Source organism: Colletes gigas, unplaced genomic scaffold (genome assembly GCF_013123115.1).
Source record: "Colletes gigas isolate AHSC1104 unplaced genomic scaffold, ASM1312311v1 Colletes_gigas_Sc00002, whole genome shotgun sequence".
Classification (NCBI taxonomy): Eukaryota; Metazoa; Arthropoda; class Insecta; order Hymenoptera; family Colletidae; genus Colletes; species Colletes gigas.
Window position 1 is genome coordinate 9,577,577 of NW_025106631.1, and position 13,551 is coordinate 9,591,127.

The window sequence follows — 13,551 nt, forward strand, 5'->3', positions numbered from 1 at the left end:
TCACCTCCAGATCATGCAAGTGTTGTCTTTGCTCGCCGTGATAACCGTATCGCCATTGTACGAAAATGCACAACTGAAAACGTCGTCGGTGTGGCCGTCGAGCGTTTGCACGCAGCCTCCGTCTTCTATGGACCACAATTTCGACGTTTTGTCCGACGAGGAAGTCAGCAGATGTTGACCGTTCGGACTGAAACACACTAAACGAATTTTTGGGTTAGCACGATACTATTTAAAATAGTACAAAAAATTGTCGAAAGCAGGAATCACTGTCTATTACACAGGGGTGTTCGCGGTTAGAAACTCGTGAGAATCATAGTAAGTTGGTTGAGGATTGTATACATATACAGCAACCAAGGGGTCGGTCGAGCGCTTGTGAGAACGCGACCCCTCTGGTGGCGAGCGTGGGAGGCGACGCCACACGTGTACCAGCGTTCGAGGAAGTTGTAATATATTTTCTTAGTAATATTAGAACGCATCTTAATTTTTTTTTAATCAAATATTTAAACGACTGCCCTTCCAATACCTTTCGACACTTCGTCCCGATGTCCTTCCGCGATGGTCAGCTGTTGGAAAGCACTGGTCACGTCCCAAACGCGCGCCGTGCCGTCGCTGCTCGCGGTTGCCAACTTTTTCCCATTGTTGTCGAAGGTCAGATCCAGGACCTCGTCGTCGTGACCCCGCAGAGTGGCCAAACAGGAATACATCCTCGTGTCCCAGACTTTGGCGGTCTTGTCTATCGACGACGACGCGATCAACGAGCAATCGAAGTTGTAAATGCAATTGGACAGCTCGGATCGATGGCCGATCAACACGCTCGTTCGACTGAAAGAAAGGATATAGGATAACATACTCCCAGCGATTTATTGGAGATTCTCGAACTATCGATAAATCGCCACAACGTTTGGGAATATGTTCTTCTATGTTACAATTATTTCGATCAAGAGCTTAACGACACACGGAGTGTTGGCTGAGAAATTATTGTTTTAAGACCACACGAGGGTTTGCACGTACGCGTATGTCCTCGTGTCCCAGATACTGACAGTACCGTCGAAGGAGCCTGTGATGATTTGATTCCCATCGTTGTTGAAGTGCAGAGCTATTACTTCCGCTGTATGGCCCTTCAACGTCCCCTCTTCGTCGCCTATTCGTTTCCATTGAAATTTCAAAATTAATCATTCGTACGAATCGTAATGCAGATTTATCATACAAGCTTTGATTTATAACTTGTAGCTATGATCAATTTTTTAATTAAATTTTTGTATTCGAAGCAAACTTCTTTGGTCTACTAGAACCATGGTGACAGACAAGGTATCTATGAATAGTAATCGTGTTTTTGAGCGAAAATTCACCTGTTCCTAAGTGAAAGATTTTAGACATTGAGTCCAGGGAACCTGTGGCCACTTTGCTATGCGTGGGCGAGAATTTAGCGACAACGACCTCGGCATCGTGACCCCACATGGTGGTCAAGCAGTGTCCTGTGCGGGAGCACCAAATCCTAGCAGTTTTGTCGAACGAACCGGTTATAATTTTGTCTCTGAAAAAATTATTAAACAAACAAAAATTTAAATATGTAACTCGTTCTGGAAGTCTGAATATTACTCTCCTTCTTCTCAATATTTATTAGCGCGCGTTATCTTGTATTTTGTAGGGGAAAGAAACAACAAAATTCCCATTTGAGAAAATTGTTTCGTGCCATAAACGAGACTCACGAAGTTGGGTTGTTGAAGGACACGGCGTAGACCACATTCTTATGGCCTTCGAGAGTAAAAAGCTCCGTTCCACTGTCAATGTCCCAAACTTTACACGTCCGGTCGTAGCTGCCCGTCAGGCATCTGCGGGAAAAGTTTATTCAACGTGGCAAACGTCTAGCAACGAGAAGACACGAGCACGAGAATAGCATTCAGAATGGCGTTGTACTTTAACAAATCTTATTTTCATAAATTCCAAACATGCTGATAAATTAAACGAGAATTTATCTTCAAATTAAAGATACTCGTATCGTGGAAGCTATACATTAATTGTACAAAATAAGCAGAAGCTCCTAGAAATGACTCGGTTCGTCTTTCGAGCAAACTTGCAAAGTTTGGCCACCCATCCTGGACCTACTGTGCAGCCACTGCGCGGGACAGTTGCAATTAAATTTAGAACTCGAAGAATCTTAATCGCGAGTACCTTTTACCTAGTTTATCGAACGCGATGTTCGTGAGGGGCAGAAGATGGGTCTGCAGGGTTTTGTATCTGTAGTAACGCTTGGCGTTCGCGTCGCAAACTATGGCTTGCAGCTTCTGCAGGGTCTCCACTAACTGGTCCATTACACTTTCGGTTATTACGGGCTCTGTCTTCTTTATGCTCTCCGCTAATGCTCTTACGTCCGTTCTGCAAAACGACGCTCAAGTTGCAGCGCTCTTCTCCGAACGATCGTACCGTGATTTTTCGAAAAGGGTTATTTGTTCGTTTAGAGGGGGAAGGGGAAATCAATTTGTCTTTTTTGTAGATTTCAGTAACTGGGCTGATCGATAACTGTGTTCCTAGCGAGGGTACTAAGACTGTATATATGCAAAGTTAATATTTAAATAGCTAAAGCATGAATGGAAAGAAGGTAGTAGCCACGTAAACGCTAGAAAATAATTGTGCAAGAGGATAGAGGAGGATTAGACGAATTGTAAAATGTAATTACTCGACTGTCAGATCCAGGAGATCGATGATCTTCGTCTTGACGACGCCGCCCTGCGTGTACTCCAAGGCCAGGCCTGAAAACGAGAAACGGTGGTGTAATCGCGTTAATTCCCGGGTCGAGGATTCGGTTTTCGCGGTACCCGGTGGGAAGTAACGAAGCAAAAACTTGAGCAGCTTCATGTGGACGTTCCAATTACGGGCGCGTTCGGTGTTTCGGACGGGGTGGGCCGATCGCCGGGGCCCCCGGAATTTAATTATAAAACGTAATCTACGCGGCACGCGAATTACGCGAATTGCAGAGGTTGGCGTTATCCGCGGCTGACAGTGCAGCAATCCGCATCTGTCGGTTAGGCGAGTCGAACTGCCTCTGACGTGTAATTGCGAAAACAACCGAGCCGCGGTGCAATGCGTTACCAAGGCGCGTTTGGTCGATTATCCACCCGTTCTAGGCCAGAGAATCGCTATCAATGGCCACCGTGTTGCGAGAAAATTCATCAAGGTCTCGTCAGCCTCCATCGTGATTGCAAATCGTGACTAAATCCATTTTTATACTATGTTTGACTAATATAGGGCCACGGACAAGGTATACCTTTCACCTTATGGGCTTTCGTGGCCCAATCTGACTGCCATACCGACCTGAAAATTCTCAGGTGATTTTAGCGTCCTCTTATCATGGATGGCGGTCAATTGAGAAACTATTCACTGAATTAGTATTGATAGGCAAAGAGCTGTAGTTTTGTGTAAATACATATAAGTTGACTATAGAAGGGATTACAATTCATTTCTAAATCTGTTGGTAACATAACATAATGGCTAACCAAACACTTGCCTAACTATAAATCTATATTCGTTTATTATATCAAGACAGAATTCTAAATTCGCAGCCATTAGCTCGGTGTCACCTACGAAGAATAACTTTTCTATCGTGGGTGACACCGATTACCAGGTCTCACCACGAGGAGGTTGCTGCGAGTGGAGACCCGAAGGGAGATAGATGGAATCAAAGTTCCATCGATCTCCCTTTTAGCTAAGCTTAGCTAGATTACTAAACTAGAGAGATAGAAGGAAGCAATGTTCCTTCGATCTTCTAGTTTAGTTGTACCAAGTAATTATTTTGTTTAAAAAGGGGTGAAGCTATATTGTGGGATACGCGACACGACGCGATGCTGAACCGTGCAGCAGATCTTCGGATCGAATCAACACTGCCCTTGGTAGATTGATTTCTATTTCTAGAAATCGATCCATCATGGGCAGGCGACTAGATCTTTCGGACAAACTGGACGGCCGACCACTTGTTTCAATCGATGAAACAGCGGTGATCGAAGCGAAAAACGAGAGAACGAGTCGAGAGAAGCTACTTGTTACATAATTACTTGGCAATATTGGGAGACGCACGCAATAGAGACTTAAAATTAACGTCGAAACTCAAGTCTAGTCAAGTTGAAACTAAAATTCGGACGATAGAAGGAAACAAAGTTCCTTGGATGTTCTGATTCAGTTGTACCAAGCAATTATTTGGTTAAAAAGAGGGACGAAGTTAATTTGAGGGGCACGCGAAGCGACGCGACGCGACGCTGAACCGTGCAGCGGATCCGAGGATCGAACCTACTGCCCTTGCTAACTAGATCTCTATGGGATAATGGACGGCTGCGACTCCGAATCTAAGGTCTCCATTGCTCCAACGCAACCCGCCGGGAGCCCGAAGGACCCGACTCAAGTTGTCTGACAAAGAGAGAGTACCTCTGTTTCAGTGTCGACTTCCGCTGGAAGGTATGCGTTTCCGCAGGATACGGAAACTCCACACCTTCCAGCAGAGTACCATTTTCCCTGGATCGAGCTACCAAGGGAAGGCGATTAGATCTTTCGGACCAGATACACGGCCGATCACATGTTTCAATCGATGAAACAGCGGTGATCGAAGCTAGGTACGAGGGAACGAGCGAGGGAGAAGCTACTTATTGAATAATTGCTTGGTAAGACGCGGAGACACGTATAATAAAGAAATCGTCGACGTTAATTTTAAGATTCGCGACGAAGCTTAAGGCTAACCATCTTAGAATTAAAAGTCCCTCGGCGGTTGCGGCGTCCTCCCTCGATGTCCTTGCGATTAATCCAAATTTGAACTGAAATCAAAACTAATATTTATATTAGTGAGATATGGTAAGAAATTGAATAAACACTTAAAAATGATCTATCACCTAGCTAAAGAAAATTGAACAGAGTATTTTGGAAATTGTTACAAGAATTTAAGCTGAAAGGCAAAAATAAAAATCTTATATTAATCAGTGTCATCGAAACAAATATGGTATATGTATCGACAACATGTCATACATATCGAAACGAACATTCTTATACTCATCAGTACCATCGAAACGAATATGATACATGCATCGACCCAATGTCATACATATCAAAACGAACATTCGTAATAATGAAAGAAACTTGGATCGACACCCCAAGTTGAATCAACACCAAACAATCAAACGAAATGGAAGAATCAAACAAAGTACCTCCGCAGAATATTACGAGAATTCGAGCGAGAACGTAGAAATAAAAATTCTCGAAATTGTATAGAAACAAATATAGTGTATGATTGAAAACAATATTACATTATTATATCCCTGCAATATTATACATATCAAAGCAATAACATAAATTCGACAAACAATGTAAAAGTAGAAAGAGAGAAAAGGAACATTCATAATAACCAAATAAAATCGGATAGATAAATAAAGTAGAATTCACATAAAACAAATAAAAAAAAATAATAAAATATAAATAAGAGGAGTGGACTTACTACTTGTTGTCAGTACATAGGATAGTTACCACTGGGCCAGCTGTAAAGTAAGAAAATATTCATATTATAGCAACTTCAGTTAGACAAGCAAGGCAAAATCAGGTCATTGAAGCGAAATTGGTATCAAACGATAGAATAGAAGAGGAGAGAGAATTTTTGAACAGTTCTTACCGTTGGTCATCACCGTCCGGCACTGGTCAGTAGTGGTCAGCAGTGGTCAGTAGTGGCAGGAGCGCTAGCCAGAACTGGTCAGTAGTGGTCAGTAGTGGTCAGTAGTGGTCAGCGCTGGCTAGTAGTGGTCTGCAGTGGCCAGCGGAGGTCAGCAGTCGTCCCAGGCCCACTTTTGGCGACTTGTACACTCCCGAATTCGCGACGCGACTGAAGTATTCTTCGCAGTGGCCCTGCTTATATGTCCAAGGGGATGAAAGGGTGGGGAGACTAGCCAGAGCCAAAGCCAAAGCCAAACTTAACAGTTAAGACTGCCTTGTTCTCGCCTATTAGTACTCGTCTTCAGGTCTACTCGTATACCTGGTTTGTGGTTTCAGTATCAGTTTTTCTCTATTTGAGTGCGTAGGTGCTTTACATTCAGCCCTTTGGCACCACCAAAAACCTGTACGGCTCGAATCAATATCGTGTCACCTTTCAATTCGTGTTGGAAATATTTCGATGTTAATAGGAATACAGAATAGTAGAGGAGATCGACAGTCGAAGCAGAAGAGAAAAAGGATCAGGTGCGAGAAAGACAAATGATAAGTCCATCGACTCAGAGTGTATGCTTCTATTTGATAAACTTCAAAATTAACAGCAGCATAGGAAGATGTAAGAGTTGTTTCTTACAATGTTAGGAAGCCATTGACGTAAGAATATAAATCCTTGGAATTAATATTAATGTTCTACATTATTCAACGTCGGTGATTGGATCGAACATAGTTCTCAGACTCGCCATCTTTACTCGAAGAATACATTGTAAAATAATTGTTGCGTGATATTTATTTCCATAAAATACCATGAAATAAGGATCGTTTTATGCTTTATTCGTGGTTTCACGGAAGCATAGAATTATATAACTCTGATTTTTCGTGTCACACAAAATGGCGTCCCTTGGGCGCCCTTACCATTTCCGTGTCGCTACCAACATTATCGGTTTTGCCTAGAATACGACACTCGTCCTCCTAGCGTTTAGAATATAGACTAATAACGATTAAGAAACAATCAATGAACAAATCACAGGAGCGACTCTAAAAAAAGACTACTTTTGAAGTCAGTCACTCTCCTTTCAAACTTATTCGTAAGTTCATTACGATTGTGGAAATACTTTTAAATCACATTAATAAAACATTAAACGTTTGCGTGATGTGCCGTTGCACGTCGAAAAGTTTCCTATTGCCCCAATAGAAATATCGTTATATAATTATTCATATTCATACTTGTCGATGCGTAACGTATAGAGAAATTTATTGCGTTTCGAAAAGAAATTCGATATCTTTCGACGCGAAACGGGAGAAGACTTTACTCGTAAAATATTTCTATCTACATCACAAGCTAGTAAAACTTGTAGCTGCAGCTTGTAACCCTTACAGTGTAACTGAATTTTTTCTCGAAATTCTGAATTTGTACGACATAAGATCGACATCCTTTCGATCGTTTTGATCGATGCGGGAATTTTCAATAGCGGGGAAAATGAGATCGAGCCTCCAGTTAAAAAGTATTAAAATTTATTTCACACGTGAAACATCAGTATAAAAACTCATTTAGCCACTGGATATGTTAGAAAAGTAGTGCTGTGTAATAAAGCTCTGTGTTGGGTTCAATGCGCGCCAGCATCGATTGATACTTCTTCACCATCCATGTCTGCCGTATCCGCTGGAAAGTCCACCACCGTATCCTCCGGAAATTCCACCACCGTATCCTCCAGAGCCTCCTAGACTGTGCCCACCGTATCCTCCAGAAACTCCACTACTGTATCCTACGCTGTGCCCTCCGGAAATTCCACCGTAGCTTCCGCCTCCAAGGGAGGAACTCGACAGTCCTGTGGTTAAAATAACGTTTCACTAACGCTTCTAACAAAATCGTCCCGATAGTCGGTCGCGATCGCTATAGTTTACGACGGTCATAGATACTTAAAGACAACCGCATATTATGTCACCTTTCGGTTACATAGCTAAGGAGTTGCATTCTGAGGCAAAAATCGAATCTCTCGTGCACCGATATTATGAAATTCACGTGACCGTCTATGCTTCGTGGCATGGCGGTACAAAAGATAGAGGAAACAAAAGAAACCTTTGCAGGCGTTGAAAATGTTTGTTACGTTACCTCCTCCATAGCTGCCATGACCGCCGCCATAACCGCCGCCATAACCGCCTCCAGAACTCAATCCGTAACTGATTCCTCTTTTCTCGATATTCTTCTCTTCCTGGCCGTAGATGGGGCACGCCAGGGCCACGACAACGATAGCGATCTAAGAAGAAAATATTAACAGTCACTCCTTTCGTTATTCGTCGTTAACGCCGTAACTGCCTTGTACAATTTATAACGAGAAAATTATATTGAATTAGTCAAAGTACGTTCTGTTAGAGGTTCTCTCGAGGAACAATTACGTGCAACGAGCACAATTCTAATATCGATATGGTATATTACATATTGCTATTGTCGAAGAATTACCGACAAAAGTCAAGCAAAAATGGAGTCACGGTGCAGTCGAGCACAAGTACAAGTTTAGACAGACCGAGGCCACTTACTACGAATTTCATGGTTGTTAATGCAGCGATGTACGGTTCACGAATGAAACTGATGCAGTAACTACAGAATACACCCCCTTTTATACTACCCGGAGTCTTTTCTTGCGGCAAAACGGATCGCGCGTGTGTTCGTGTCACACAATCGCAGGGTTTACGCACCTTTCTAAAAGCAGTACTACCTGCGTCGTTCTTGTCGCAAATATACTTCATTTTCTGTTTGTTACGAGATCACGCGAGGATATCGAATACGACGGGGGCCCGTCGAGCGGGTTGGAAAAGAAACAGGTCAATCGTGAAGATTAACGATAGATAGGAAACGAAATCGTTATTCGCGTCCAAAGCAACGGGTGTTGTTTGTCTTTTTCCTGATTTTGAAATCGAAATAAAAAAAAACGGCATACACGATGAAGAAACGGCCCGCGAAAATCCCTTACGCGTACGAAATTTCTAAACGAGGACGTTCCTAAGTGTTACGTCTTCGTTTCTGTTTTTCTGATTCGCTGACACGTGGTTTCGCGTCGCCGGCTGACCTGTATCGTATTCGTGGTTAGCCATCGATGGTATCGGGATACGTCGAAAGCCGAGGTGTCCCCGTCGATCTTCCCGTATTCTTGCGGAAAGGATTTTTTCGATCCGCCATCCGGGTCGCTCATCCCGCCGTGACGTCGCATCGCGGAGATTTCGACGTCGGGCGAGAGGGGAGCCGTGATCTCGTCACTGTTCTACGCGCATCTCGAATTTCATAGCGAAACTTTCACCGTTAGGGGACGGTTTTCGGTTGCAGCGTTACGTAAAAATACGAATCCGCATTTTTACGTACCGTTTGCGACGCACTTCCTCGTCCAGCAGCACTGGGTCACTCGGCTCCCACCCATAAGCGCCGATATCTTCGTAGCAAACGGACGCCATTTTCGTTTAGAATCCCCAGAACGCGTAGACGTTTCAATATTTATAGAAATTGTTATTAGAAACTACATTCCGTTGTTGGAATATATTCGCAGGAAAGAGGGGAGAAATTTTATTCTTTATCTTATTATTGTATAGATTTATAATTTCAAGCATGAATACACGTATGCTTTTACCGTTTGATCCCATCCTCGATTACACTCTGGGAACAGCGTAAAAGACAAAATGATTTTACGCGCGAGTTAATCCGTTGAACTCGTTAGCAATTAATGATGTAATACTGTGTTTTTTCAAACATATCGTTCCACTATTATTTACACATTTTGTTCGAATTCGTTGTCGATTACCTACTGAATCAGTGTGCCGGAAAAAATGATTCACGGGATACTTTCGCGATCGGTGACGCAGTAGTATTTTTCATTAAACGAAAACCCCTTTATTACTGGACCGAGAGACAGGAGAGATCATTTTATTTGAGAAATAATGTGTTTCTCTTTTCCTCTGAAAGTTTGAGGACACCCCTGCTAACGGATACGTGGACCCCTGAGGATCCACGGGCCATAAACGCCGATCTAGACTTGGCAAACGACGCCGATGAAAAAGTAAACGTTAATATCACTATTATATAATAGAACGCAATCAAAGCTGGTGAATAAATTTCTTGCGAATTAAATCGTGGTTATTGCTAAACGCTCGTTGGGAAAGGCACAAATATGGCAAAGGGGGTTATTGTGCAACGATTACCGATTATTGGGTTGCACCCCACATTTGATCGTTAGATCGACAGTCGATAGCTGATAAGCGGCTAACTTCGAAATTGCGATCACGCGCTGGAACGAGCCGAGCCGCCTAAAGCCTGATAAATTACTGACACGTTTTACGTTCATTGACCATAGTGATGTGTAGCCTTTTGGGATCTGTGATAGTTCTTCTTAATAAAGTATACTGATCACAATTACCTACATATACAGTCACGGACAAATAGTTAAATACACTACGTACTTCCATCTTAACATGTGTTATATTTGCATAGAACGTAATGGGGTTTCTATAGATCCAAAAAACAAAGTTGTTTTTGAAAATCGTATTTCAAATTATTAGTTTTGCGCCATAATGCATTGCACTTGCATTTAAGAGAAATGAGTTTTTATCAATTATTTCATTATGATTATATACAAAGTAGTTTTATTTAACAACTACATATAACTATAACCAATCGAATATTACTGAGAACATATTTTTATAACTATCAGGAGCTAAACGTACTACAAAAATTTCATGAAACATTTTAATTTTGAATAGAAATAGAATGAGTATTATTTGAGTACTTTTAAAATATAGGGTTAAACCGCCATATTGGTTGTGAATGTTAAAACCAATATGGCGTCAGTGTTCATCGAAACTTTGAGCAGTACAGATGTATTATATTAGCATGCTACGCTAGGACGATGATACGGCAACAAGGGCAGAAGCTTCGGAAAAGTGGAAAATAGTATCGAAACATGTTTGCAAAGCCTGGATTATCTTTTATGGTAAGTTCAGAATGTTCAGAACTGTTCGCACACTGTTTGAAAACCGTATCCATATTGGAGTTTGCGAACTGTTCGATATTGACTTTGCTCGATCGGTTAAGAATTGAAACGTTAAAAAATATGTCTGTACAAGATTTATTGGTGGGTATCAGCTGTATATTTTATAATACAAACAAATAGAATACATTGAAAATGTTTAGAATTTTCGCTTACAATATCACTGTATATCGCTCTACCGATAAATTTCTTTCGTTTACTATTGATCGACTAAGTCTTCGCTTTCTAACAATTTATTTGCATTCGGAAGAAAATACAGTTAAAAGTATTCGTTTGAAAATGTAAAGAAGAAAATTAAATTTTTGCGTCATTTGTTAAATAGTTTCAACTTTATTTTCAAACGTTAAATTGTGTTATCGGTTTAAACGAATGTAGAAACTGTGTAGTTTAGAAATGCTCGAAGGATGGCGCGATATAGTCAAGTATGTATTGTGTAAGGTTTTTAGGTTATGTTGAACATTGTCTTAACTATCTTTCAAGTTAAATTCGTAATTGCGGTTTTTTAATAAATTTATTTCAAAGATACGTTGATTATCTATTAATCGATTAAACAAATTGATCTGATCATTTTTAGAAATCTTGACAGTTTAAATTATTATGTTTTGTAACATATACTCCACCAGTTTATTATTTCCTTCTGGATTTTATATAAACAGTATACGTTCACCATGTGTTCGAAATGTGTCACTAGCAAGTGTTATACTTCAGAAGATAAAATCCAAAACAGGAAATACAATATCGTCAAACAATGATACTAGAGAAATCAATATAGACGTATTACATACTGAAAGTGATAAAACAGAAAGTGTATCAAACCAGAAGACATCAAAACATTGTGAAGACATTAATAAAGCGAACAAGCAAGATCCTAAGGAAAGGAACAAGATACCAGATAGAGTTATTGCAGACAATAGGCTGTTTGAGAAATTAATAAACGAAACGGAAGAAAAATATGTACAATCGATGCCCGAGCAAACAAAAAGTAAAGACCAATCTACAGAACATTCACAAATATTGAATGTATCAAAGGCAAGTGAAATAAAATATTTTCATACACCCAAGACAAAGGATGTGAAAAATGACAAAGTTACAGATAACGAAACCGATACAAGTAATAAACTTGGTGACACAGAATTACAAAATACATTAGTAGAAAGTCTGTGCCAAAGTACAAACAATAGTCAATGTGTAATTTCAAACAATACACTGGATAATATAATTTCATTTCCTATCATGCCTTCAGATACGTATAAGAATCTTCGTATAAGATATAAAGAAAAATATGATATACATGAACTGTTCGTATCCAATATTCTTAATCAAACCCTTCCCTTTGGAAGAAAAATGCTTACAAAAATGAGAAAAGAAGAAACGATAAGGAGGCATCACTACGAGACAGATGCTCTCGAAAATGAGGAAATAAAGAACGATAAGGAGGGTAAGTTGGCATCACTACAAGACAGATTGTAAAGGTGTTATATTAGCTTAATTTACGACCAACCGATTCGATCTGGTTATTTATACATGTTCCTTTGCTATTTCTTTAGAGGCATCAAATAATCGTAAACTACTTAACTTCTGTATAGCACAGTATTTATTGCAAAAACAAATTGACACGGCAATGCCTCATACAGTCAAATTAGCGAATATGAGCCTGAAACCTTTTTTGAATAAGCTAAAATCTATTCAAGAAACTAATTTTATTGTAAGGCATCCGAATTTCCAGTACCATGCGAACATTCACTGCATTGCTTGGTATAGGTAAAACAGAAATTATCCTTTCCATCATAAGGGAAACTCATTGTGTTTGCTTGTGATACAGTATCCTTTGATTTCAGTGTTTTTTAATCTGTTATTTTTAAAAACGTATTTAGAGGTAGATTGAGCATATTCCAATGGATAACAGCGTATAATAGGAAGACAAAGTTATATATGCTGCACGATGCACCCGTGAAACTAGCTGCTTCAATTGGTGCTGTGAACGCTTCCAATTTAAATCCATACGTGGTAATTACTACGATCAAATTTATTCTCTCGTTGAATTTAATTATTCAGCCACCCGACAATCTGTTAATTAGATGTAAATAATATAACGATGAACGGCATCATGAATGCGTTTACAGATCGATAGGGGATACGTTGTGGTCGGTTACTTAGACGGTTATCCTGCAACCGTTCATCATTTGTACGGCGATGTGTTGCAAAGGTTTTGGGTGGAATGGTTGGAAAGATTATGTGTATTTAACGCCAATTTGGGTATAAAGGATGTTCCATTTTCTATAGAGTAACAATTATTTAAAAAGAAACACAATGAAGTACATGCGTATTTAATATGTCATCGAGAAGCGAACAAATTTTTGTTCTCGGTATATGTATATGAAATATTACTGTTGAATAAATAATTTTGGTTGAAAAAAAAACATGGTAGTTACCCACCTAACCTTTCGGTTAACATATAGCAATTATAACTTGGCGCCGACAGCCCTTCGTAGAACGCGACATTACCCAACTCCCTGTTACAGGGCCTTATAAGCGGCATACGCAACCCTTCGCAACGCCCTTGGGAACCGTAAACTAATGGTGAAGCTATGTAGCGGAAACGTATCTTTCGTTGCGTTTCCCTGTATTTGAATTTCGGAATAATTCTTAAGCATTCGGATTAGCGACGGTGCACAACACATGGCGAAAGTTAACGCCGAGAAACGCTGATGAACGAGTTTAAAACTAAATAACGCAATCCCCTTATATTCCTATTTAAATGCAGAACGAAATAGCCACGAGGGGGGGGGGCAAAGTATTTAAATTTTATTTACAGGCGCGAAATATAAATTCATTCGAAAATAAA

General features: G+C 40.3%; 3 protein-coding genes across 3 annotated transcripts; 1 reads left to right on the forward strand and 2 right to left on the reverse strand.

The window, feature by feature from the left end:
- Window positions 1-2,856, reverse strand: LOC122402640 (dynein assembly factor with WDR repeat domains 1-like). The gene is made up of 8 exons (XM_043405602.1): window positions 2,817-2,856; window positions 2,678-2,750; window positions 2,173-2,376; window positions 1,710-1,832; window positions 1,350-1,534; window positions 1,012-1,141; window positions 524-822; window positions 1-197 (listed from the first exon to the last, which is right to left on the reverse strand). The coding sequence occupies exons 1-8, from the start codon at window positions 2,854-2,856 to the stop codon at window positions 1-3; spliced, it is 1,251 nt and encodes a 416-aa protein (XP_043261537.1).
- Window positions 2,857-7,311: 4,455 nt separating this feature from the next.
- LOC122400783 (ctenidin-1-like) lies at window positions 7,312-8,244 on the reverse strand. Its single transcript, XM_043402445.1, has 3 exons — window positions 8,212-8,244; window positions 7,787-7,931; window positions 7,312-7,502 (listed from the first exon to the last, which is right to left on the reverse strand). Exons 1-3 carry the CDS (start codon window positions 8,221-8,223, stop codon window positions 7,312-7,314), a joined length of 348 nt encoding a protein of 115 aa, XP_043258380.1. The 5' UTR covers window positions 8,224-8,244.
- A 2,936-nt stretch (window positions 8,245-11,180) lies between these two features.
- Window positions 11,181-13,046, forward strand: LOC122402564. Its single transcript, XM_043405462.1, has 4 exons — window positions 11,181-12,144; window positions 12,254-12,467; window positions 12,581-12,713; window positions 12,830-13,046. The coding sequence occupies exons 1-4, from the start codon at window positions 11,304-11,306 to the stop codon at window positions 12,992-12,994; spliced, it is 1,353 nt and encodes a 450-aa protein (XP_043261397.1). The 5' UTR covers window positions 11,181-11,303; the 3' UTR covers window positions 12,995-13,046.
- Window positions 13,047-13,551: the final 505 nt, after the last annotated feature.